At 38.2% G+C, this 27,821-nt stretch overlaps 1 protein-coding gene across 1 annotated transcript in view; it reads right to left on the bottom strand.

Annotated features, from left to right (window-relative positions):
• DNAJC1 (DnaJ heat shock protein family (Hsp40) member C1) overlaps window positions 1–27,509 on the bottom strand; it is a 107,309-nt gene extending 79,800 nt beyond the window's left edge. Inside the window, exon 1 of the mRNA XM_030264540.4 lies at window positions 27,139–27,509. Within this exon, the coding sequence (XP_030120400.4) occupies window positions 27,139–27,303 (165 nt within the window). The 5' untranslated portion in view covers window positions 27,304–27,509. The remainder of the gene's footprint in view (window positions 1–27,138) is intronic.
• Between the last annotated feature and the right edge of the window lie 312 nt (window positions 27,510–27,821).

The following is a 27,821-nucleotide window of genomic DNA, read 5'->3' as shown; positions in this document are numbered from 1 at the left end:
TTATTTTTCCTAGGTTAAGGACACTCAGAAATAGCTCTGTCCACTGAACTTGAGCTGTGAGATCCTGGTGTACCTGAGTCCACAGCCTTTCATCTTTTTTTTTATCCTCCTAGAGCCTGAAAGAAGACATGAAGCATTTACTGAGATCAAATAGTTTTTCATCTCACTGCTGCAAAATCCACATTGTTCAGTTTGAATAAATTCTTAGCACCTTTTTCCAGAAAATAATCAATGTGAAATCAAAAAAGTAGACAATACCACCTCATGTGTGAGGTGGTAATACTTATCATGAATAAAACCATATTAGGGGAATGCCACTCTCCTACCACAAGGCAAAATTGTTTCACTATTTATTTTTTGTATATAAACCAGAAAATGTCTACAAATCCTGAGCTATGGGTCATTCATTTAAGAGTTGGACTTCATTCTTGAGGGTCCCTTCCAACTCAGAATATTCTGTGATCTTAAAAACCATCAAATGTAAGCAGTTACAAGGTAAAATAATTTTTTAACTTCAAACTCAACTGATCAGAAGCGGCAAAACACTACATATTTTTAATCAAAGATTCTTCATTACACTATGTTAAGGTAACTTAGAGATTATACAGGATATTAATACCTCTGAAAGCCCTAAAATACATTTTTAAAGGTATTAATTTATTCAAAATTTATTTCTATGAGCATTTTTCTCAAAAACATTGCTTTAAATAGCTAGGTTTATAAGGAACTACCAGCAGCATTTGTCAAATTCTTTCCTTCTTTATTCAGAATACTTTCTACTGAGCTAGTTAGGATTTAGCCCTACCCGTCATGTAGGAGAGTCGTATAATGATCCCTTTATACTCATTAACTACCATTTTAATGAGCTATTACTACCTCGGGACTCAGAAGACCTCAGGGAGGTTGTAACATGCCACTACCTATATAGTAATTCACTGCTGAGTTAGTACATAGCCTCCTTGAAAGAATATAGGAATGCCCTCCATCACTGTCTTTAGATCAGATGCCAGCATCAGCAAAATTTTTGCATGTCAGACACATCGCATCCTAAAACTTAAAAAGCATCTCAGTTAAACTCCAATAAGCTTAGCAGATTACTGTAAGTATAGCCCACCATGTTGCTAAATGTTTGCACACTCCTAACAAAATGAGCTGAAATCATGAGCATTGTCTGACCACTTCAGCTCACAGTTTGATGGCATAAAATATTGCAAATCTGATTAAGGGCCAGGGTAGGAGGAAGGAGACACTATCATTGCACAAGGCTATTGGCAAAATCTGCCAGAATCTGTACGAGTCATAAATTAGGCAGCTGATGTCCAAAGGTACACAGATAAAGAAATCAAGTTCAGCATTAGAAACCATCAATTAAATCTCACACAGAAAATTAATTTACAAGCAGCTGAAGCCTAAATAATATTAAAATTTAAAAGTTGTGGACATATGTGAAAAGCCACATAAATGCAACAACTTACAATGGGACCGACTGGAAGATAGCCTTTCCCATTCAGTAGCAATTTTGTATGGAAAACTGGTATTATGGTTGCTAAAAATGCTTATCTGACATTAGTTCTAGTGAGAATGAACCAAATAATCCTTAAGGAAGATAATTACCTCTCAAGATTTATGGCAGCTGTGGGCAGATACTGTTACACACAGTGGCATGCTGTTCCCTGAATTGCCCTCTGTGTTTTTCAAATCAAAATGTTTTAACGGAACCACACAGGTCCAAGCAAGGGGCAGAAAGATACCTTCCCTGCTTTTCATAAAGACACTCCCTACAAGCAGTTATTGCTCTTCTTTTCCAGTACTTTGGAGGCAGCATTTGCATCAGGGAAGGAGGGGGGTAATTCATGCTGATCCATAAATTGCCTCCTCTTTTGGCCTGAAACACTGAAACACAGACAAGAGACAGAGCATAGGTCTAACACAAGGAAGAGAAGCAGAGAAGATGAGCGAAGGAAACACTTCTGACCTACTTGAAGTGTTCTTCAGTCAGCTGAGTACAACACCCAACAGCCTCACCACTACAAAAAGCAGTGGGTATCAACCACATGCACATCCCTGTTTTTCTCCTCATGCACAAAAATAATTCAGCAAAAACAAGCCTTTCATGCCAGTAGGTTAGATAGTTCATCACCACACTTGGAGCACTGAGAAAGGCACAGTACCAGCCCTTACTAAATACTCACCCTGAAGTCACAACTGAAACAGATTGGGAAATGTTCCCTGCTCCTGAGAGAAAAACAAGTAAAGGAGGTAATGTAAGGTCAGTTTTTCAGCCCCTGATATTCACAGGTAGCAGCTGTATGGATTGTATTTGCCTCCCATCACGTGTCATCCACTCATAGAGACCTGTCCTCGAATCACAAAAGCAGAGTTGAAACTGAGCTACTAGAGAAATCTCTTGCTTCCTCCATTTCCATTTCCCTACCATCATAAGCAGAAGTAACAGGTAAGAGGAATTTTCTTCTGATACCTGTATTTCAAAAACACCTCCTCAGACGAAGAATTACAGAGCAGAAAAGAGAGCAATAGCCAACTGCAGGACCTATAAAGTTGGGTGAGTAGAGCTGGTAGCAAAACAAACACTGCAAAAGGCAAAAAGAACCAAATAAAGAGGGAAAGTATGCCTTTTGCTATGCCTGTGGAAAAGAAGAATCAGCAGCTGAGTGAGCAGCAATAAAAACTTGGCACAGGTTACATCCCATTAACTGTGCTACTAGAAATCTTGTTCAGCCTGCAGAAGACGGTGGCTACTACCAATTCATTACGTGCCTCTCAACATGGGATTACAGGATTATCAGCATCAAAGATAACAGCAAAAGTTGGGAGATAAAACTGTGGTCCTGCTGCCTCAAGTAGAAACACTGGGAAATGTAGAATATTTCAAATGTATAAGATTTAAATGAAGCAAGGATAAATCCTAACATGGCTTCTCATCCAAGTTTCAAGTTAGGAAGTCAAGACTAAAAGAAAAATCACCATACAAGCAAAAATATAATTAGTAGGTAATTTTTCAAATGGGGAAAGGAAAGGACTGCAAGTACACAGCTACTACATGGAAATAAGCATTCTGTTACTGACAATCCTGCAAGTAACATTAATACACCAAAACTACATTTCCCTCTGTGCCATAATCCCAGCCATGGAATCTAATCCATGGAGATTTTTTTCCCCATCAGATGCAATTTCTTCTTCTCATAACTTGTCTTTTTTGGAAGGAAGAAAACCCAAACACAATACAGTGGTGGCAGAAATACTGCAAAACTGATTCTGAAAATATCTGTCCCATTAAGTACCACTGGATTACATAACAGAAATATTTACTTCAAAGTGAAAAAATCAGGAAGCAGGAAGACAGGATTAAAATTAATCTGTTTCCTCATCTAGCTCCCCTCTTTCAATCAGTACTACACAAACCCTGAGCCAACTTTAAGCAGATGCCAGCAGTGGAAGCTGAATACCCTGTGGCAATGTCAACAAAGAGCAAATAGACCTAAAGGATAACAATATTTGGTCAAATTCTGGTTTTGTTCTTTGAATCAAGAGTAAGGGTGAAACTTTACAGGCAGCAAGAGAAGGTATGGTTAAAAAATTATGAGATTGCCAAAAGATAAGAGGTTAATTTGAATTTAATTCCATCTAAAATGTAAACTTACCTTTAAAAATTAGTAGATAACAGAAATATGATAAAGATAATACATGCTACAAACAACAACGAATATTCCAAACAAGTAAAGGGGATTTGAGAACAACTCAGTGACTCCCTGAAAAGGAACTACAATCTGTCGTTACTCCTGCCACTCTGTCTTTATGCCACACGCACAAGATGACTGCTTACCCAGCGAGCAGCTATTCAGGATTTTTCTCCACGCATTTATTCATGTGTGGCCTCATCTGCTCGTAGCTGCATGCTGTTCAAACAAGTTTGGAAGCTGTGGCTATTTGTTTTGAAGTCTGCGGCTATTTGTTTTGAAGTCTATCTTGATGGCATCAGAGTTCATCAGTATTAGTCACCACTGTAGTCTCTTAAGAGACAAGTGGACATTACTTAACTTTTTTAATATATCATAAAATGAGGCACAGATTAAGGTAAAATCATCAGTATCTCAGGTGCTAATTTTATCTCAGATATGATTTTTCCAAGCACTCAGTATCAAACAACATTTCATATGTTCAGGGTACAGACTTTAATCGACTTCAGCTGCAGCTGCAAACCCTCAGCATTTCTGCATATAAGGCCCTAGTATCTCAAATTATGCAACCAGAATTGCAGAGCACTCAAATCAATTAGTCACCACTTGGGAAAAGTTTCCTTTAAACGACTTGCCGAGCATCACATAGGAATTCTGTGGCAGAGAGAGGAACAGAATTCAATCCTCAAGGGCACTTTTCGTCTGACTAGCTTACCCATGAAACCATTTCCCCCCGCAATCTTCTCCCCCACTCTCTACATACCCTCAACATCTACAGGTTAAACAGTTTTTACAGACAACAGTCTCTTTCAATACATAAGCCTGAAGCTGCACTGGGGCCAGATCTCTCCCTGAGCCTGAATAAGTAAAGACCCTGTAGAATATATTGTAGTGAATTAAAAATCATCACAATGAACAAGCACAAAGAAACCAAATTAAGATTTGAAACATCCTGAAAACTGACATTCCCTAATTTTAGAGTATGCAGCCCCAGAAATTTGTTCCTAGTCTTTTAAAAGTGATATTAAGGTACATGGCTGCTGTACAAAAAGACAGAGAAACAAGAAGATTCGGAAAGGGATAAAAATTTGAATAACCAATGCAGACCTGCTTTATAATACTAACTCTCAAGCAGTGTTTTCCCCCCTCCCTTTAAATAAACCCCAGATCTCTGAAACATCAGGCTCCACTGAACTGCGGAACAATCTGGCTAGTTAACAACTTGCCTATTTCAAATTACAGATCTTAACACAAATAGAACATAAAATGGATTTTTCCTTAAAAGTGTAACATTTCTGTGAGATGTGCAATAGCAGTGGTGTCTTCATAGACATAGAATATTATTGTAAAAGGGTTTGGAGAAATCAGTAAAGCAAGTGCATCAATTAGGAAAGGAAAGGAGACTGCATGTATTTAAAGCAGATGAGCCTGGGTGTAGGCAGACAAGTCTGAAACACAGTGTCCATGCAACTGATGATTCTCTTACAGGAAAATGTACTTTTTGTCTCAAAAGACCCAGAAGTATTCACCATGCACTTTCTGCAAGGCTTATGTATTTTTATCACCTATGACAAAGCAGCCCAAGTCCCAGCACCTTCAAAAAATCTCTCCAGTATAATGAAAGTAATGAGGTCCTAAAAATAATAGCAGCCACATGAGAAAGTGGTAAAGTGTTTTAATTACTAATTCTCTTATGGTACAACAAAGTTCTTCCTTAATAATTCAACAGAAGTTCCCTACAGGAGAGGTTACTAAAAAAAAAAAAAAAAACCTTGAGATGTCTACCTTTAGATCACAAATAACTGCAACAATTTTTCAACCAAATTATTTGGCATCTTACTGAAATATAATTTGTGAGGCATATTTTCAGAAGTTATAAATACTCCAGAACCATTTTACTTATGTGAATGGCATTGTTAGCATTTATCAATACAAGACACACTTGCAATACTTTATACCACTTCTATCCCTATTTATCACATTAAACATAAGACATTTGACTAAGAGTTGAAAAGCTTTATATACCCAGGAAGACAAATTCCATTAAGCTGAATAAACATGACTAAGCCAAGCTTTTCCTTAAAAAAGCCCCAGGACTCTAAGTATTGTAGTAATATTTTTGAAACAATATTTCATGTATTTTATATTTGATGTCGTTTCCCTGCACTATATAAAAGAATAACTTAAAATATAGAACCATACTATTCCCCACATGGGGCAATCCAAGCTTGCATGCAATTAAATCAACATTGTTTTAAATACTGAAATTCCAACTACACAAGTTTTCAGGAATACTAGGACTCATGCATGTACTTACACGGTATTCAAATGCTGCCTAAATACTGATGGAATTATGCTCTTAAACTGACAAGCGTGCTAAACTTTAATTTTATAAAATTTACAGATCTCCAGTCAGACTTATATCTATAAACTGAAAATATTTTGTTTCTTTATGAAATGAGACTATAGAAAGCTTTAGCTGGGTCTGAAATATAAGTGAGTATTGAATAAACAAAAAATTTGCTGTTCACCACATAAACAAGTTACAACAGAAGTTCAAATTCTGAAAGGCTCTCTTTATGGTAAAATAAAACATAAAGAGTTAGTTATATGAGCAATTTTAAATTCTTCATATTTATAAGAAATGCTAATCATTACAAAGATTTATATAAACAGCTTTATCCATTTTTTCTATTATTCTACAATTATAACAAAGAATTGTTATTGAATTCTATAACTGCTAATATAAATTAGAATTGTTCAGAAGGTCTCTTCATTGAAGGTAAGCTTCTGATTATTTTCAGTAATTCAGTAGCTTTGAATAGTGAATCTCCTCTATCACTATTAAAAAGCAAGTAAATGTGAAAATGAACTTCGCAATAGTCTGCAGTTCTGGTAAGGCATTTTTATTTATAAATTACAAAGTGAAGTATAGCCTACGTAAAGGGAATTAATTCTTTGTTCAAAATACATGTCAAAGTAAACACAGGAATATTCAAGGCTATTAACTCCTGATATTGGTTGGTAATTTGTTCCATTTTATGCCTTTTCTGAGAACTGACTTGTTCCTTCTGCCCACACAGGAAGTGACCATTTGGGATTTATCTCAGCAGTCAAGGATAAATAAAAATGCCATCAACAAACCTCAAAGTTTTAATGATAAAGTTAATATAAAGATATAACTAAGAGACAGTTTCAGGGCAAAAATTATCCCAAGAGTTAGCACAGTAAAAGAAAAAGGCCAGAGGATTTTTAAAAGATCAATATGAATTTGCTGACTTCCACAGAGATAAAACCTAGAAATTGAGACCTTTACTATTATTGGCAACTCTTTACCAGATAAGGAGAAATAAAAGTAACACATTGCTTCTGGGGAATTGCTACTACTGCACTGATTAATACAGAAACTATTTAGCACGAACTAGTTACCCTCCAGAAAGCATGAGAGTTGCATTATACTCACAACCTTTTTTTCCCCTTTTGTAAAATATTATTTCTTCCACACAATATTTAACAATTGTATGCAGTCATATAACATGCACCCCTGAATAAGTTGCCCATCAGCTAGATAAGTTTATCTCTAGAATGAAAAAAACCCAAAACAACAACCAGACCTTTTTGCTAAGTTACATTTGCTAAATTTTTTAATAATCACCTAGAAAAATAAAATTTATTTCGCACAAATAGATGTATTCTTCCCATATCTGATTTTTGACATTTATGCTGTTCATCCTCAACACAGTAAGATTAACGTTAACTTCTTAAAACAGATTTCATGTTTCGAATGCTACCATAATTATCTTGTATCTTTCAAATTTCAGATTCCCCTAAATTGAACAGTAGCAGCTAGAAAAGCTTTTACCACCTTATCATAAAATTGTATTGCACCACAGTAGCTAAGATTTTCCAATGACATTTAAAAAATACAGCCATACCATGTAATGAAGTAAAATTACATTGTTTTCTAACAAATCTTACTGAAAACAACATTGACAAGAATCCCATTCCAATACCGCTTTATGCCACACAACGAACTAATGCCATAGATGAAATGCTACCATCTCACAAGGGCATTTCCAGCAAACGAGTCTCCCCTGACTAAAACCATCACTCTAAATACTGCACTACCTTTGGCTCCATTTTCTAACCTTTTCTTTCTACTACTTTGCAGAATTTGTATTTGATACTTATTTGATAAAATAAACTTGAATTTTGCCCAGTAAGTTTGCTCTGGCTGCCATTACATTTAACCAGCAGAGCAGTCCAACAGTTCAAATTGCCAGCACTAATAAGAGGAATAATACTAATTACAGAGAATAACGTGCTTTAATGCTTTTTAAAAACAAGAATGGCATCTGAAACCGAAATAAATATTTGATAACTCTGGCAATTTTAACTTATTTTAAACTGTGAGTTTATATAATACTATTATAGAACTAGAATAATGGTGATAATGATTTAAACTTTCAATAATTATGCAAATTTAAAGTTTGCTTTTTGACATTCTCTTAAACTAGTAACAGGCTGCACACATGGAAAACATAACAAACCGAGTTCTTTACTGATCATCCAATCAAAAATATAACTGCAAAATATTAGCTATGTGTATTTTAACAAAAAAGTTCAATCAACTTGCATCTGCATTAATGTTTTTGATACTCATTCAAAATCACTTACACGTCAAAGACACTGCATTAAATTGAAACCTTTACTAATGCCAAGGTTTGACCCAGGATCCAAAATAAATCTGCATGTACAGACCCTTGTACCTACACAAAGCACCAATTACTTCAAATAAGGTTTTGTCTGTGCACTAGAGTCCACCCATGTGGAGCCAATTACTACAGCAGGGCCATTATATGGTTCATTTCCCCATATCAGCTTGGCAAGAGGTGTACATGGGTGTAGGAAGTGCAAAAGAACTTTCACTAATAAAGCGCCTCAAACACACATCCATGCTTTGTAATATTGAATGTTACAACAAACACTTCTTCAATGGGACTAGACCATGCACAACAGTAAATATTGCAGGGCAATTTTAAGTGAACAGCATTTTTCAAGTTTCTCTTTTTGGTCACCAGTGAAATCCAACTATTTCCTTTTTAAAATATCTTGAATAATTATGTTAATCCTTAGTCTACAACACACATTTCTAACACTACCTGAGAATTCCTAAGAATCTTGAGAAGTTGTAGGATTTGAACAGAAGGTGTGAGAAAAATGCCAAAATAGCATGTTCTTCAAGTAGCATGCTTGTAACAGCAGAAGCACTGACATTACTTATTGATAATGTCTGGTATCATTCCAGGTCTAAATGGAAAAGTTGTTGTTAGAAACAATTATTATAAATAGGAGGAAATCACTTGAGTATAAAAATCTCTCCCCCATTGAAAGTACTGAAGCTCCATCTAGAGGCTTTTCTCCATTAACTGTCATTTGTGGTATATGTAATATCACCTAGAAATGCGAACAATATTAAATGTCAGAGGCTTCCTTTGTACCTCCTCTTTTGTTATTCATAATGGTTCTTGCCCTGAACCTTTGCCCGGCAACACTAGCTCCTTCACTGCCATCAAGTGGTAAGAAACCCAAACTGAACTTAAAAATGTAAAATCTCAATCATCGATTAAATGATCAGTATGATAGAGAGATAACTATAATTACTGAATACTAACAATCTTTATGGTTCTTCTCATTGAAGTTCTGGTATATCTACTCTAGAGCACTATAGCGCCTCACACAATAAATTCAACTATGGTTTCAAATTACTTTTTGTAAGCTTTATTTTTACTTCAAATTGCACAGAATAAAAATCTACATCCATATTCCCCAACGCTAGATTTAGAAAAAGAAAAACATCATAATAAAAAATTCATTTATTTTAAAGGAATAATATACGTAACGCTTAACACTAATAATATTTAATTTGGCAATTAGGAAGAATTTCATAACCTAATTAGAAGGAGCAGCATAAACATCTCCTCAGACTTTGTGTTGCCTATTGGCAGTATCTCAAAAGAAAGAGCAAAACAGCAGCTCATCTCTCCAGCAGTGTCTAATGCAGCAAGTATGCAGCTATGTCAGTCTCTTTGTGCTCCACAGCTGTAATCAACTGTGGACGTTTATTATGTCATGAGAAGCCTTCATGCTCTGCAGTCACAAGTGACCTACTGGGGAACAAGCACACAACACACCAAAAAACTGGGAGGGTTTGTCTAGATCAAATAAATAGGAAAAAGAACTAACAAAGTAACAGCAGAATGGAGCCAGGCTGCAAGATCTTGATTATTTCAGGTTCAACCCCTCAGTGACTTATGGTACAACTACCCCCATGGTTGCCCATCACTCCCGCATAGAGTGCTTTGAGATACAGAAAGCCCACAAGGTCTCCACCATGACGTTGATGGAATAGTAAGGAATACTGCTGCAATAAACCTCCTAGCACACACCCAGTGTCACTGCGCTAAGAGCTTCTATGTGCTCCGGCATGCACACAATCTTACTACACTACATTTTCTTTTCAGCAGTTATTCCAATTGGGTATTTTGCCCATAGCAGAAGATAAAGTACAAAAACTTCTTGGTGTTGCCCTGTTAGACAGAATAGTGATCAGCACATACAATGGAGCTTAGGAATTCAACTTCTGTTACAGAAATTGAAAAACAGAAAAAGGAATAGTGAACAGGAAAAAAAAAAAAAAAAAAGAACAAAAACTACAACAGTTTTTATAGTAGACATATTCTATGCCTTATCATTACTTCATTGGTAAAGAAAGAACTATTGATTTACTTCTATTAAACCCTCTGTCCAGCAATCCAAAGATTCAACCTGATCTCCGTAAGTACTGGGTGGCCACTTACCTTCTTCTAACTGAGCAGAGTGAGCCCTGCTGAAAAGAAGGCTCACACAAGGCAGTCTGCTAAAACTTTGCCACTTAAAAAGCAACCTCCAGACAGTCAAACTTTCCAGCTGGAAGAGGTCAGTCTAAAAGATCTGACTTCTCTGTCTGCTTGTCCCTGGAACCCAGCCTACTCATCCAAAGACATTTCGTTTCTAGACCAGAAATTTTTAAACACAGCTGTAAAAAATCCTCCTTCAAAATAATAATTGATACAACACCTACATATTGAAATTTAGAACACATCAAGTCTTTGAGAATAACTTTTAAAAGTTATAATAATAAAATAATAAATATATATATATAAAAGAATAAAAGTATATATTGGGAAACTTAGGACAATTTTTTCTTCTACAATATTGGGAAAGAAGAAATAGAACTGATACTGGCAGGCAGAAGTAAAAACGGATCTTCAGGAAAAGACTAAAAACGGAACAAAAAATCAGTGAATTGGCAAAAACAAAAACCAAATAAATTAAAAAGTACGACCAACAATGCCAAACTATGTGTGGATTAAAAAAAAGGCAGGATTAAAAAAATGGGAATATACAGGGCAACTGTAAATGCAGCCTAAAGCCACACGTAGCTTTAATATCAAAGCAACACTGAGTGCCTGTTGCTTGGCAATTCATCTCCAGGTCCAACTGAAAAGCCAAAACCAATTTAGACAGTCATTTTAGTTATAGAAAGCATAGGGATTAGACAAAGAGTGTGTTCCTGAAGTAATTGAAATATAAGTTAACCACTTCCGCTCCCAAGTTGAAAGGGCAGACTGAATTTATGATGAGCAGCGAAAGCCACAGTAAAATCTGATGGCAGCAGGAATACATCTAAAAACAAACCAACCAACCACGCAATAAAGAGAAAAGATGACCTTAAAGATCAGGAGTGACAAACAGAAGACATTGGACATTAACAAGAAATTTTAAGACCCTTTGTTTTTCCTCCCAAACATGATTATGTGTAGTTTGAACTGATTGCAGATATCTCAGAAGGATCAAATACATTGATAAGAAAAGTATCCAGAGGAAGGGTGCTTTAAAAGTTACAGATATCCCTGTAAAGTATCACTGATTGATAACTCTAGCTCTTAATGAGAGGACAAATAAAAAACGGAAACAAACTCAGAAGGCAAAGTACAGTATAACACAAGCAGAACAGAGAGGAGTGTCAGACTTTTCATTCTTGCAGTCTCTAAAAATTAGAGCAAAAAGAAAACCAAAAAACAACTAGCACAGAAGCCATGGAAAATGCCATCAAAGAATCGAGAACAATTACTAGCTCTAGAACTGCATTGTTCTAGGATGCACTTACAAAGCTGTAACACCACTTGAGCATCACAACCAGCACAGCAGTTCTCAGCTGCGGCCACAGGAGACCTCGGACACTGCCCTCATTAAAGGAACACTCAGTACTGGCTGGGTGAAAACCAGCTTTAGGCATACCAAAGAACAAGAAACCATTTACTTAACTGTCTCGTACTTCATCATTATTCTAGAATTAGCAGTTTGAAGAAAGGGATTTCATTTGGAGGAAAAATTATGCAAAAAAGGAAAAAAATCAAAACAACAACAAAACCACCAGGAAGCCCAGCAAGCTAATGGCAGCAAAAACTGTAAACCTGTTGCCAAACATTAATCTAGAAAATTAAGTTATTGTGGGCAGATCTGTTATGAAGTCTAGAGAGAAATGAAGAGATTGAAGAAACAAAAAATTATCAGTGTAGGTAATTTTTAAGTTTTGTTTGCATTTTTTCTGGGTAAAGAATATAACAAAGCTCAACTAAAACAAAACACACAAGAAGTCTACAAGGAAGCATCATCTTCCTTTTTGGGGCCACAGGTGTTATCCTAGTGGTAACCAGAAGAAAACCTGCCTTTGCTCTTCTCTGTCAAGATGGGACTATCACTGGGACTCTAGAAGAAAGGCTGTGGCCTAGAAATTTAAGATCAACTCACTCAAAATATCATCTGAACCAGGTTTTGTCAGAACGTGGGATAGGTGTTCTTACTTTATCCAAATAAAACCACTTAAACAGAGGACAGCATAACAAGCAAGATGCAACTTCAAAACGTCATCAAAAGATCAGCAATGAATCTCTTGAAGATTAGCTCCCTTTCTTGGGCTATATTAGAAATTGCAGCACTTTTCCTGATGCTTGAGAAGAAACACAATTTTACAGCAGTTATACCAGAGCACACACAATAATTCTTGCTAAAATCACCAATTAGATATTTATCTTAAAAAATTTAATACAGAAGACCTCAAGCCTGTTAGGCAGTCAGTAAGACTGACGATAAGAAACTTCCCTGGAGTAACTTGCTATTCCAAGCACATGCTGGCTCACTCAATTCTTCTATTCTCCTTCCTCTTGCCAGAGTGTTGGGCCTCAGCAAAGTGCTACCCTGCACTGTGCATCAGGTTAACTGATAGATTTTACACTAGCATAGCTCATTACAGTATTATTTCACCTCTTGAAATTATGTTTTTCCCTAACTATGTCATTGCAAGACAGAATCCTTGTGAAAATGAATCTGTTTTCAAGATGCCTACTGCCAATATATGAATCTGTTACCACCAATATCCCAGAGCACAAGCCTTGGGCTCAGAGTCAGAACAGCATTTTCTAGACTGAAAAATTATCTGCATTACATTTACTATAGCCTAGCACACTAGCTAATGCCTTTTGTATTAATTCAGTCACACCAAAAAACAAACACACACCACCAAAAAAAACCCCAACAGTTAAGCAGGGAAGGAGGGGGAAAGATCTGTTAATGTCCACATTTTACTGGATTTTTCCATGTTTTTAGAGTATCTGATAGATCAATGTCCTTCATGGCGTCTAAATTTTTCTTTTTACCACCACTTCAGGATTCATACCATTTCATCTTTAACTGGCAATACTGGTTTCACTATTTAACTGGATAAAAAAATCTATTTTTATCGTGACAGTTTGTTATTTTTCAGCTTTGCCAACTCAGACAAGATTCCATCTTTTTAGGCATTCTTATCTTCATGCCTAAATCTACTAATAGATTGAAGGGGAAGGGGGAGTGTCAGAGGGAACACTGATAGCTTTTTTTATTTGTGAATCTTTTTATCCATCTACCCTTTGCCAGTGGAGAGTCCAAGAGGAACCTCTGATTGAGCAAGCTGCCCCTTAAAAAAATAATCTTACTAAAGTATGCATTGAATCTCATACTCAGGTGAAGCATGGCAATGACTACAATATATGTACTCCTTTCAAGCTTGCAGCCAAACACTCAGACTACAGAAGCAACCCTGGTGTAAGCTGGGGGGCAGGGTGGGTGTTTTCTTGTATGACAACTGCAAGTTCTACACATGCAACTGGAATAGGAAATAGTTTGTATATTTGTCTTTGCTGAATTGCAAAATATTGAATACTTGATCAAGATACAATTCTGTCTTGACTGAGAAATCAATTTCAGAAAGCAACCTAGTCCAGTACTGTCTTTCCCGGCCATAGTATCAATCCAATCACGTCTAACCAGCTGTCATGTAAGGCTCTCATATCTCATGACAGCAGACAGGATAACCAATACCCTGATAATAATGGGATACCATTAATTCAATGACAGTGTCTTTGAGTTAATCTGTTAGAAAAGACTGCAGAAGCTGCAGGAATGCATCTTACATATTCCAGAAGTGAAGACACTCACATTTTACAGCCTTCTGCTTCCTTTCGGTCAGAAGTTTAAGGAGACATGCCCCTGCTAACAGTTGTCTAAATACCAATCATATTTTCTTTTCAAAAAAAAAAATTTGTGTTAAAAATCTGAACTTTGAGGAAGTCAAACACACAGAAGACAAATGAAAAAATGTTTCTTAGAAAGAAAATGTGGATATCCATATTCAGTGTTAAGCAGTGTTTATTTTCATAAATACAAGGGAAGCCGACATTCTGCAATGCAAAATGGCAACCTACGCAAGAGCACTTTTTAAACAGGTGTCCCAATTTACTTTTTAGACTTCAGATATTATGAAATTAATACTAACAAAAGTTTTGTACTGAAAACTTTAAAACAGCATGATTTAAAAAAGGAAGTATAATATCAAGATTAAATTACTTTATTGTTAGGGCATGATTTTCAATTCAAATGCATTTCTCTCCAACTCTATCCCTTTTTATTGGAGAAGATAGTATTACCTACACATTTTGAATGCAAATACAATCCACTCAAACATACATCTTCAGAGACTGAGAGAATTAAATCTTAGAGTTTCACCTAAAAATCAAGATAAAGCTATTGCAATTTGCTGTCACACTAAGACAAACTGCAGCCTTAAAGAGACAATCCCAAATGGAACTCAAAACACAAAGTATTTACCACCAACACCTCTGCTACAAAGCTCTTCATCTAAACTCTGCACCCAGTGCATTATACCTACAAAGCTACTGTTCCCAGGAAACAGTCTGATTTAATCTTTCATTACCCCACACTTTTTTCTAGATACTGTTTGTTTTCCCAAACTTGACTTCTCAACGTACCACATCAGACATGCAGAGGCTAGCAAACAGCACAGTCTAGCCTAAATTCTCATCTCTTGATGATAGTCAAGGTACAGGTACAGCATGGAAGCAATGTATAGGACTAAAGACAGGGCTTAATTCCTTTAAATTGGACATAGAACTATGACTTCATTATGTCCCTGAACAATAAACAGATCAACTCTGCTTAGAAGAATAAGAAAATTGATTATACAATAAAGAACTGTACTGAAAACTTGAAATTCAATACCCTTCATCTGATACAACTTTTAGTTTTAGTATGTTCAATTAAAGCTCCTCTATTCCAAACAAGTTCCCTGCTGCAAAAGTTATTTCAGCAATTGTCTACCTTTTAAAAACCTTCTAGAAGTGAGGGTATTTTGTAAAACCCTGCCATGTTTCTCCTCACAATGCCAATACCCGATAGAAAACACAAAATTAAAGTTTTCACTGTGCTTTATGCAATACCAAAATCTTGCCTAAACCAGTAGGAATAAGCAACGACATAGAAAGTAATTGGTACCATCAGAATTACAGTAACTGGATTAAAATAATCTTATTGTTTCCAAAACTATATACTTAAATACATCACAGTAAGAACTTTGCTGCAGAATTAATAAATCCACAGATTTCCGATGCTATAAAGGAACTGTGAGTCAGGAAGAAGGGAGGGGGAGGGATGACAAGACACAAACCAACTCTGCTGAAATCTTAACTCGAGTAGTAATACAAGCCCAAACCCTTTATCTTGCTGCCTGAAAAAAGAACTACTGTCCATGACTGAGGTTACAGAATTGAAACCAGTAACCAAAGCATAATGACCAGAAGCAGATGATATGTTCCTGAACTCCCTATGGAGATCTCAGTAAAAAGCCTGGGTTCCTATGAAAAGGTGTTCAATCATTCATGTGTAGCAGTTAATCAAATAGGAAAAACAGCGTAACAGCAGCTATTCTTCCTTCTAACAATAAATAACCACAACAGCAACATGGCGGATTTTTGTGCCAGTTCCATCAGAATTCATGGAATGCATAGCTAAGAAAATGTGTTGCCTACTTCTTTCCAGCATGTCACTGAGGACTTTTGCATTTGTCCAAGAAAACTAGAGTGTCAATTTACCTTATTTTCAAAACACTTTTATTTGTTCAGATGTAATCAAAACCAAGATGTTAGAGACTGCTTGATGACAAAACTATGAAAAGTTTCATTTAGTAACAAAGCTACAGACAAGTAATTTCATAATTCACTTAATGAATCTTCCCTGTTGGAGATGTTCAAGAGATTTCCACACCAATTGCATTCTTTGCAGGTCAATAAATGAATTCATCTTGAAATATATATTTGACATATTACCCCAAATGGACAAATTCGATGCTAATAAGTCAGGACCTGAGCTATCACCTGAGACTGCTGAAATAAATATATATAAAAAACTGCACACCTGCAGGTGAGGAAGATAAGCCAGTGCTGCAAAGAAAATGCCACCAGGGACCCGACAATTTTGAAAAAGCTTTTGACAAGGTTCCATACCAAAGGCTATTAAAGTGACTAACTTAACACAAGACAAGAGGAAAAAGTCTTACAAAAAGAAAATTAATGAACAGGATACAAAATGCAAGATCTAGTGGCCAGTCTTCAGGGCAGAGAAAAGGCAGCTGAAAGGTCTCCTGCTGGGGGATTGGTGCTGGGACTGGATTCATTCAGCATTTTCAAAGACAACCTGAAGAGCCAAGCACACGGTGATGCTAAATGTTTTGGGTAGGTACCAGACACAAGCAAGGGAATACCAAACCAAGTGATCTAACAAAAAAGTGAGATATAAGATCTAGTGTAGGTAAGAGTGTTGCCTTAACTACACCTTTCCTACAAAGAGCAGAACTTGCAGCTGGCAAGTATAAATCACTAAGTGATCCAAGACATTGCTGACAGTTCTACAAATCCACTATACAGCACCAGACTGAAAAGTACCACCAGGAATGCATCTCTGAACATTGTTAATCAAAAACTGTAGCAGCTGAAAGGTATGGGGGGCAAATGGACTGCAAAGCACTGTTATGTTCACATGTGCTCCCCAGTGACACCATCTATTGCCACTGGTTTTATTGCTTTTATTAAAGAAAAGAGTGCAAGGATAATACAGAAGTGCATAAATAGTAAGAAACAAGAGCAGAAACCAGATAGCCCATTGACAGCATTCAGCATTCCTTCAAGGCATCCAAGGAGTTCATGGATGACATGGAGGGATGCCCTAACTGGAGACCAAGAAGACTATGGAATGGAAACAGGCCCTCACAGACCATCAGGATGCATTGCTCAAGACAATTCCAGACTATTGCCAGATAAGGCAAGAGTGTTTAGTACTCTCAAGTGCATTAAAAATCACTTTTTTTTTTTAACTGATACAAAAGCTATTGTCCTTTAATTTAAGGTCAAGAAAGAGAGGTCTGCATCTCCTCCAGAAAATTAAGGTGTCTTAACAGATCATATCTGTTTGTAGGTAAGAGAAATAAGTGTAAGTGTATGAAAGGCCAAACTCATCATGATTGATGAAATTAAGTCAGTAACAGGTTGAGTTTCTATCTCTCCAGCGGACAACTAGTTTCATTTTTATTTCCGTTAAAACAAAACCAAAACCTCACACAACCACTTTCTAATTAAGCACCTAATATTACTCAGCTAAAAAACACAGAGACCAAAAATATTTACTACATGGGGTAATGGTGCACTCCAGCATGGGAACTCTGTACTATGCAGACACAACATCCAGTAAAGCAATTCATGACTTAGATTGTCACAAAATTAAGTGGCATACAAACTCTTACTCTCCCATCACAGCATTTATATCCCACAGAAGAACACTAGAGAAATGGTGATTATAGACTATAAAAGCTAGCCTAGAACAGTTTGATAAAACTGAATTAAAACTGATCAATTTGATAAAACCAATTTCAGATAAATAAATAAATAAAATTTAATAAAGCATTGATCAATCACACTAAAAAATCATTTGCAATAGGTTTTGGGGTAGGTAAAAACAATCATTGTCCCTCAAAGGAGAAGCTGTTCAACCCAAATCAGTGCAATATGGCTATTTCACAGCTTTCTCATGTCCTCATCAGCACTGAACACTGCCTTCAACAAGTGAAAGTACTTTACAGTATTTGAGACAGCAGCATTTCATAATTACAGTCCATGTGGCAAGACCCCTTTAGCTCTTCCCTCTCTCTTCAGTCATACAAGTGACTTTATTTCAACAGCTCCTATGCATCATCTGGTTTCTTCCACAAATTTTCCAGATTAACACTGATAAGGAAGAATTTCAGATCAATCAGAGACTGCATATGAATTTTCTTCACTTCTCACTCCACTGCTCATTTGACATCAGTAAAAATAGTTTGCAAAGCCTGCAACCAGGTCATGTAGGAAATCTGCACTTAACCAAAACCGCAGATGAGAGTCCAGGAATACACAATCCTGCTTTAAACTGTTACTGCTTGCATAACTGTAACATAGACCACTTGTACAACGCATTACCACATTCCTGAGACTGTTTACAAATCACTTTTATACAGAGTTAGTAACATCCAAACAAGACTGACATACATACAATAAACAAAAACAGAAACGCCAAATCTCATAATTTAGGGAAACCCAACAATTTTGCACTGCAAGGGAAAAAAAAAAAAAAAAAAAAAAGAGAGAAGCAAACTTCTAACTGCACAGCAGCTAGCTAAGCAAAACCACAAAGATTAAGAAGGAAATCGAAAGCAAAACGGCAGATTTTCATATGCTGCATGAATTTTGTTAGCCCACTAGGATTCTGTAGAAAACCAAAACATTTCAGACATTAAAATTAATAAAAGGAGGAAATTAATGTTTATCAGACCTATTCTTAGAGACAAAATAAACCCCTCTGTTATCACTTATACTCTCATTCTTATTGGCTCAGCTGTGCAACAGCACCACAGACTCTTTGTTACCAGCTCTGCTGAGAGCACAGAAGCACCAAACCAATTAAGGAACATCTTATATGCTGAATTCTCATTTTATTTTTTAAATTTTACCACATACTTAAAGTTAAAATAGCACCACAGATACCTCCAAATATCTCCCTTGAAGCTACAGTTTTCTCTAGATCTGATTAGAAAACCATGTTAATCTTAATTGTAAAACGATTGTAGATAGAGCATGAAAGCTTTATCATTAAACAGAAAGATATTAGGGCTGCCTCTACGATTTTTTTTTATATAGCTTTACAGACAAATATGATTACTACAATCCACAGTAATCAAGTAGTAAAAGACCCACTGGGAATTTGTTTACGAAATTCTATGTTGGATCAATTACGTAGCTGCGTCAGATACCAATATGGGCACATTCCTAGAACTTCAGCAAAGGAGATGAATTTTGAACAACCATAAAATGTAGAGCATTTTGTAAGCACCAAAGGCCACCAGCACAGGTTAGCCACCCTTCTACACTAAGAAATTGGTCAATCCCTTTAGTGAATTACAGATCAAACACAGAACTACTTGGGGAAAAAAAAATAATTCTGCAATTTGAAGATCAAACTATTATGGTTACATCCTTAATGGATTAGTGAAACAAGAAGTATAGAGAGAAAGAGCTGAAACATATCTGCTGCAGACAGAAAAAAAAACTAAAACCAAACCAATTCAAGACTGCTTGTTTTATCCTTTTTACTGCACTTTGAATGCTGCCAGCTCCCTTGGGTTCCCAAACATAATAATTTCCTATTGCTGTATATTCTCTAAACAGCAAGACAGAAGAAGTGAAAGAAATCAGGAAAGTACTACATAAATGAATTGTCAGGGAAAGTTAAGAGTAGGTGTCTTTAAAACAACTTAAATTGGTAGATTCGAAACCACTTTTGTGTCTTGAAAAAAGGAGACAACAATGAAAGAAAAAAAAATTCTTGGACAACATCCAAGCAGAAATTTAATAGGCAACAATGCAGAAAACCCATTTTTATGGAAAATACAAGCTTTACATGTCTAGATGTCTCAATCATTTTTATATGCAACAACACTGAACAAAAAGATAAGGGCAGGGCACTTACAGAATAGAATACATTATCTATCAGCAGTTTACCCATAAATTCAGCAATTTAAAAAAATCCCAAAACACACAGAAACCTTTACCCTGCACCATCCCCAGTTACAAATGCTGCAGTTATCATTAGCACTTCTCTATGGTGTCTCCTACAAGGCATTAAACCACTCAAAATCAAAAAGCTTTGTTCTATAGGATCCAAGTGAATAATATCAATGATGACTTCACACAGCCTTAATAATTTACATCTTTTTGGACAAGCAGAGTTTCCTTAACTGCTGAAAATCTCAATTTCATGTATAACTTACAAGTAACATATTCAGAAAGGAAGTTTTCAACCATAAAGGGATGCAAAACTGTGTCCCAGTAACATACTAAGAAAAACCACATAATTACTTTTATGGAATGAACTGACATTACAACTAAAGCCACCAGAAACAAAACTGGATTTTCTGATTATATTTTTGTTTGAACCAGTGCAACCAACTATTACTACCTCAATGCTGACAGCATTTTCATGAGCTTAAAAAAATACAATTTCAGGAATTACTAAAATCCCTTGGTGTTCAAATAAAGGTCTGCTACTACTATCACCCAGTTGTGTATTATGGAAATGTATTATTTTTGAAAGCTTGGAGCAAGAAAATGGAAACATTTCATCTTTCGAACTGAGAACTCTGATGTTGCAACTGACAGTGTATTAAAATCTAATGCCTTCCAATTTAGATCTCCTTAACATAGACTTTGAACAAGTAGAAAGCAATCTCAAAACAGCTGAGACCATTAGACATGATGTTTTATCACTAGCTGAACAACTTTTCTTTGTCAGAAATGAGTGAGACACCAGGGTGCTACATGGCTTCATGTTATTTCACAGCACAACACTTTTGAAGGTCACAGTAAATATCTTATTTGTTGTGCCAGATAAATTATCTTACAAAACAAAGCAAGAATAGCTTACAGCTCGTAGTTTTGACACAATCATCTGAAGAAGTGATGTTACAATCACATGCAAGTGAAGTTTTGTCTTGATCAAATACTTCTAAAGCTTGGAAGACTGAACTACAAGATTTTTGCTAAAATGTTTGCAGATGATGCACACTCCATGATTTTATCAACACTGCACCCACATGCATTAACCTTAAAAAGCAGCAGGGAGAAGACCAGTCTGAAGTGGTAGAAGAGTAACCAAAATACGTCTACGGAGAGCAATCCAGCATGTCATTGGGAAGAACAAACAGGCTGCTGAGTTTCTGGGCTACGCCTCCTTATTTCCCTCCTTCCTTGCTCTAGTTATGTGCACCTTGCCTGCCAGAAAAGACAGAACTGCATGGGTACAGGTAGGCTGTTCTTGATGAGGACTTAACAGTATTCCTTGGACAGATACACATGAGGGAGGGCTGTTTCTTCCCACTTGAAGAGACCAATCTATGTACTCAAAGTTCCCCAGAAGTTTTATAGGAAAAATAGCTCAATGTAGATTTTTTTCTGGACAATAACTCAAAGCCAGAACTATGGCAGGGCCAGACAAAACAACACTGACAACTTCCGAGATTGCCATTATTTCTGAAAAATAGGCTACTAAATCTATGTCCAAGAACTTTACTTATATAACATACAAATTCACAACTTCTGAACTGTGGTGATGTAGGCACTGCATGTATGATGTATTCATTTGCATAAAACAGACCACATAGAAACATCTTACTGAGAGTTTTCTTCCATCTCCAAACTTGATAATACCATAAAAGCCACACAGTTTGTTGTGGTGTTCATTCCTTTTCTTACAGAGCATTGCCAAGAGGTACAATTCACTGTCAGCAATTTACTAGAAACTATAGTCTTAAAGGTGCAGCTACCTCATACTTTTAGTGCAGCCCAGGAGTGCACGTGTAAGTCAAACTTCTTTATTGTACCTACTGGCTGCATATCATGAAGCAGTCCTGGAGTGGATGAATAGGATTCCTTTCAGAGAGAACTGAATTATAAGATGTGAAACCAAGCACAAACAGCATGTTTCAACACAAACAGCAATTGAGTCCATGCAGCCAGCCTGGAATTAGCTCAACAAGATGAAAAAAAAAAAAAAAAAATCCCTGAAATGCAAACAGTATGAACATCAATTGCGTAGCACCAAACATTGCACTCTACAGACATAACCCTGTCAGATCCTGCTACTTGACACAGCATACAACAGCTCATCTGTTCCAGAATTCTTGAAAGAAGCCTATTAGCCCAACACATCCAGCTCATCTGGAGAGGTTGTGGTTTCCCACAGCCACAGAAATCCAACTCCTTGGTTTTCATGTCATGCACTTTTTTGGAGTTGCTAACAAAGCAATGTCTCACAGGCTGTCAGACCAAAATCAGGTTCTGTACACACAGTTCTGACTTTATGCTGCAGCATCATCGACCAAACCCATCAACTTGCAGTGGATATAATATTCTTAGTTTTCTACAGTAAAGCCACATGAACAGATTAGACCATAGCTCAATATAAAGCTCAGGTGCCATAAGAAGGGCAGAAGCCAATACTGAAGAAAATATCCCTCTCAACATTTTTCAGGTTATGTGTTTATCCACCATGCTGGGCATCAAGTCCTACTTGTTAACTCTCCCTCAAGAGCCTGAGCTCCCAGGGCCTCATCCACTACCTCAATGAGTGCTCAGAGAACCTTTCTGTGTTTGTTTCCCTACAATACACAGGCCTAGCAGAACTTTCAACACCAATCCCTTCCTTTATGTGATTACCAGTGGAAGCCAAAACCTTATGCAGACTTTCCTTGGTCCTGACACACAACACACGGCTCCACACAGCTCAATTCCAGCAATAAAGCTCACGCATTCTAATACATCTTCACAAACAACATTACCTAAAAATTTCTTGATCAGATCTTTTGCATCCAAAATTTGTATGACAAAATTTCAAAAGACATTCAGAGGCTTGTAGTGCCCTCCTAGCTGCAAGCCAAAAAAAGTGGAGGAACAAGTAATTCCCTTGAAGCCATTTTAACAAATTATAATCAAAAGCATATTTTGGGAAGAAGGGCCACAGGTTCAACTGATACAAAGTTCATTTATCCAAAGTATATCATATTAATGAATGTATCCACTATTAAAAGCTGTAAGAGATGATAACATTAACTTGACCCATTAATTTGTCCACCATACAAGCCTGTAGCTCCTCAGATCTTCCTGGAAATTTCCCAAAATGTTAACATTGCACTCCTGTATTCTCTGGTAACTGGTCATCATATTACTGAGTCTGCATAGCCTCTGGTTTAATTCTGTTGCTTCATCTGAGTTTTTAGATTAATACTATTTGGTCCTGATTCCTTTGTTGGTTTGAAACTGGCTATATTGAAATGATTAATGAAATTACTATTACATCAGATTTGTCAAGAGGTTATGATTCTATTTTCTTCGGTAACCACTTGGGGGATAGGGAAATGCAACCTTTTCTCAAGCCAAAGGTTACATCCCCATTCTGTTAGGTCAAACTTCTTGAAACCAGCAATGTTTCAAATGAGTCATTTAAGTTAATTACATCATCAATTTAAGAACCACCAAAGAAAAAGAAGGTAGAGTAATTCCCATATTGGTCAGAACAGCAATAGTAACAACATAATTATGCAACTATTAGATCTGTCATGGTACTATCAGACCTGTTAAAAACTCAAATAAATAGATTGTGTCCTTGTATAAAAATCAGATACTTCTTAATCCAGGTGCTCACCCTAACACTTGGGAGTTGGACAAGAAGGGACCTTCCAACTTCAGCCCTTCCATGAGCACTTGTAGATTGCTCAGCCATCACTCTTTGAAATCAGAAACAAAGGTCAGTTATTTAACAGCCAAGACAGTCACGATCTTACTTTGTCATTCCACATTCAAAAGACATTCAGAACCACAACAATCATATCACCCTCTATCTTTGCCATTGATATCAGAAAACACTACAGCAGCTCAAACTTAACACCTTACCAGAGCTGGATGAGTCACTTGACAATGCCAGGAAACTTCCACAAGGCCCTCAAAATGACAAAACACAAAACCCATATTCCTGCAAGCATAGAGCAGCAACAAAACAAAACAAAACCCTAATCATTTCTCTCTAATTTGAGTGAAACAATCCACACAGCAGAGGCTTCACCAAAGCATGTTTGAGAGCTACAGCACTTCCCACAATGCCTTCTGCATCTTGTCAGTTGAGGTCAACATCAGCTTCTGACATCGTATATGAGTTCAACAATCAGTGCCACAATTCTCTCATCAAAACCTAAGCTGCTTTAATGCCTTAAGGAAGCATTGGAGTAATTCCCTGCATTTTTTCAAAACACGATATGTTTAGAAGAAATCTGGCAGCCCTGACACACTACTGTTAACAAACACAGTTGAGCATCCATATCTCAGATGTAGAAGTCACATCCTGCATAATGGAGAAGTATTCCCTCCCCCAGAAGTACATGAAGGAAGAAGGGATTATTAGGACATGATACAAAGCAATGACATAGGAATGGGTGGGAGGACAGAAAAACAAGCCTCGATGAATGGAAGATAATTAAACAGTTCAAAGGTGTGGCCATAAAGGATATTGTCACACACAGAGTCAACTCTTGTAAACAAGAAAACCACCTGAACTCAGGGAAGGAAACCCCTGGTACCAGAACTACAAAAAGTGAAATTACACTACTACAGTAAAAAGCATCCCAACTAAAACAATGATGACATACAAAACTAATAAATTCTATTAAACCACAGTATTAAAAATAGCAGAAGACCTGAAGAATGTGCAAACATCACATTGAGACATTATGGTAAAAGACAGCTTTGTGTTGAGACACCCAGGGTAGGATACAGCACACCTGAGATTCGTGCACTTCCCTTGAGCCTGTCACAATTACCCTTCTCATAAGGTAACTTGAACAGCAGCAGCTGCCTAGCAAGGCACTGCAAGTCAACATCCCTTCAGGATGACACGAGGATCTTGTTGGAAGTTTCAGCTATAGGTCAGAGCTGGAGAAGCAAGCAGCAGGAAAAAAGGATAGCGTGAAAGAACCTGTAAACCCACACAGCATTTTCCAATCTTACAGATTCCTATTGAAGCTCAACATACTCCATTATTCCACTTACAGGTCTATTCTGCTGCATGGGTCAAGTATCAGCACCATGTACACTTCCAGCCTTGGCTATAATGACAAGATGAGTGACCACTTTAAACAAAAGTACACTTTAAACAAAAACAAAAAAAAAAAAAAACCACACAAAAAAAAAAAACACAACACCTCAGTTTCATTTCATTCAGTGTTGCACTTCCACCAAATTTTGCCTTGCTCCTACACTGCAAGTGATACAAGTTTGCCATTATGACTAGGAGTAGAAATGTGAACTAGAAGAATATTTGCTTGCTAAAATTAACATTTGCTAAACATACAGGGCAAGGTAGAGATTTGGCCCTAGAAGAAAGGACTGTGGAAGATGTTAACAAAGAGTTGAATACCAGACCTGAACATCACTAACAGAAACAGAATTTTGCATTCCTACATTATCTAACACTAAAACTGTCTTTGAGAATTAACACCTAGATTTTTAGGGTCTTGAAAATGAAACATGAATAACAGTGCTTGCTACGTTGTATAGATGACGGAATTCCATAGAATTTATCACTGGATGCTTAAGAAGGACTGAAGGAAAGAAAGAGATGAAACAGAGTCAGAACAACCACAGCCAGCAGTTTCCAAAACTAGACACTTATATATTGCAGACATCTTCCCTCTCTTTTTAGACATGGCCTTAGTGAAATGCTCTGAAAATACAGTCATTACCATCAAAATCTACAAGAATGGCATCAGAACAAACTCCAAGGCTGGCAGGGAAGCCATTTAAATAGGATCAATCCCCAGAATATAGCACTGGAAAGAGAAGGTACTAGGGGTACAGAATGCACTAGGAGACAGAGAAAGATAAAAATGTCTTTAGGGGATTCTGAGTGAAGTAGCAGCATGTAAAGAATTGTGAGGAGAAGAATATTACTGAGGAGAAGAACACTGATTGGAAGAAAGTAAAAAAAGTAGTTATGATGCATGTAGAGACACTGAGTAGGGTCACACATAGAGTGGAGAATCTAGAGGAAAAAAAGGGCATCACATGGGAGCCCAAACAAGTGATACAAGTTGAAGATGCCAAACGGCAGTGAAACCAGCAACCACATTCAAGATGTACATACGAACCATGAGTTCCTGTCTTGATCACACTGGCATGAAAAATTAACTGAAGGTGCATAATAAATTCTTTAAGATAATGTTAGGAGCTACTTATCAGAGAGAGTTGAAAACCACACACAATAACCATGATACATGGAAAGTAAACAAATATAACCATCTACAAGCCATTAACACAGCAAAGGGTCACAGTCTACCACATGGCATGAGTGAGAGAAAATATGAGCTGCAACACATGATGATGCACAAACTTAAGATAAGGGCATAGCAGCTATGCAGAACGAGGGAAAGGTGAGAAACTGCCATACCGACGATATGAATGGGAAGTGTGAAAACTCCAGAAGCTACTTTTGTCTGGCTGTAGATGCATTTGGAGAAAATGAGATATGTTCAGAAAAGCAACAGGCAGTAGGAACACACAAAGGTGTGGGAGAAGGAGGGCTGATTTATGGTGGGCCAGGAAGAAGAAGCAACAGAGCAGTACGTGAAGCACAGCAGAGTCCCGCAGTGGGACGGGAGAGGCTGAAAAGGGACAGTGGCGCTGCCCCGACCCGCGGGAGCCGGGGCCGGGGGGGCCCGGGCAGGAGGAGGGTGACAGCGGCAGGCGAGGGGCCAGGGGCCGGCGGGGGGAGCCGGGCAGCTGTGCTGGGGGCCCGGGGCAGCGGTGGCCGGCGGGGCCCTCGGGAACGAGCCAGGGCAGGGGGCGGCGGCGGGCGGGCTCGGTCTCTCGCTCACCTGCTGCACCCCCAGGAAGTCGTAGAAGTTCCGCGGCACCTCCTCCACCAGGTCGAAGAGCTCCAGGTCGCCGCTGTCCCAGGCGCGGGCGCGGGGCGCAAGCAGCACCAGCAGCGCCAGGAGCGGCAGCAGCCGAGGGCGCGGCGCGGGCCGCAGGCGGGCCATGACCGCTGCGGTGGCAGCAGCGGAGCGCCGGCGGAGCGGGGACGTGCCCGGGGGGCTCCGCGGAGGCCGCGCTCGCCGCGGCGGCCGCTCCGCACTGAGGGGACGCGCGAGGCCCGGCCCGGCCCGGCAGCGGCGGTCCCACGGCGGGGGAGGGGTGAGGGGACGCTCCCCGCCCGGCCTATCGCCGCCTCCGCCGCTCCTGACGTCACGGGCCCCGGCAACCGCCGGCGCTCGCGCAATGGAGAAGCCGGGGGCGGGGGGGAAGGGCGCGAGCCGCGTGAGCGCGGGCGCCCCGCCCCGCCCTTCCCGCCGGGAACAGCGGGAGCGCCGGGACACGCGGGGCTGCGGGGACACTCGTGGGGACACACACGGGACTGCGGGGACACACACAGGACTGCGGGGACACTCATGGGGACACACACGGGGCTGCGGGGACACTCGTGGGGACACACACGGGACTGCGGGAACACTCGTGGGGACACACACGGGGCTGCGGGGACACTCATGGGGACACACAC

The sequence above is a fragment of the Taeniopygia guttata genome, chromosome 2 (assembly GCF_048771995.1).
Source record: "Taeniopygia guttata chromosome 2, bTaeGut7.mat, whole genome shotgun sequence".
NCBI classification, from domain to species: Eukaryota; Metazoa; Chordata; class Aves; order Passeriformes; family Estrildidae; genus Taeniopygia; species Taeniopygia guttata.
Note: the sequence above shows the minus strand (reverse complement) of the source record. Positions and strands in the feature narration are given on the sequence as shown.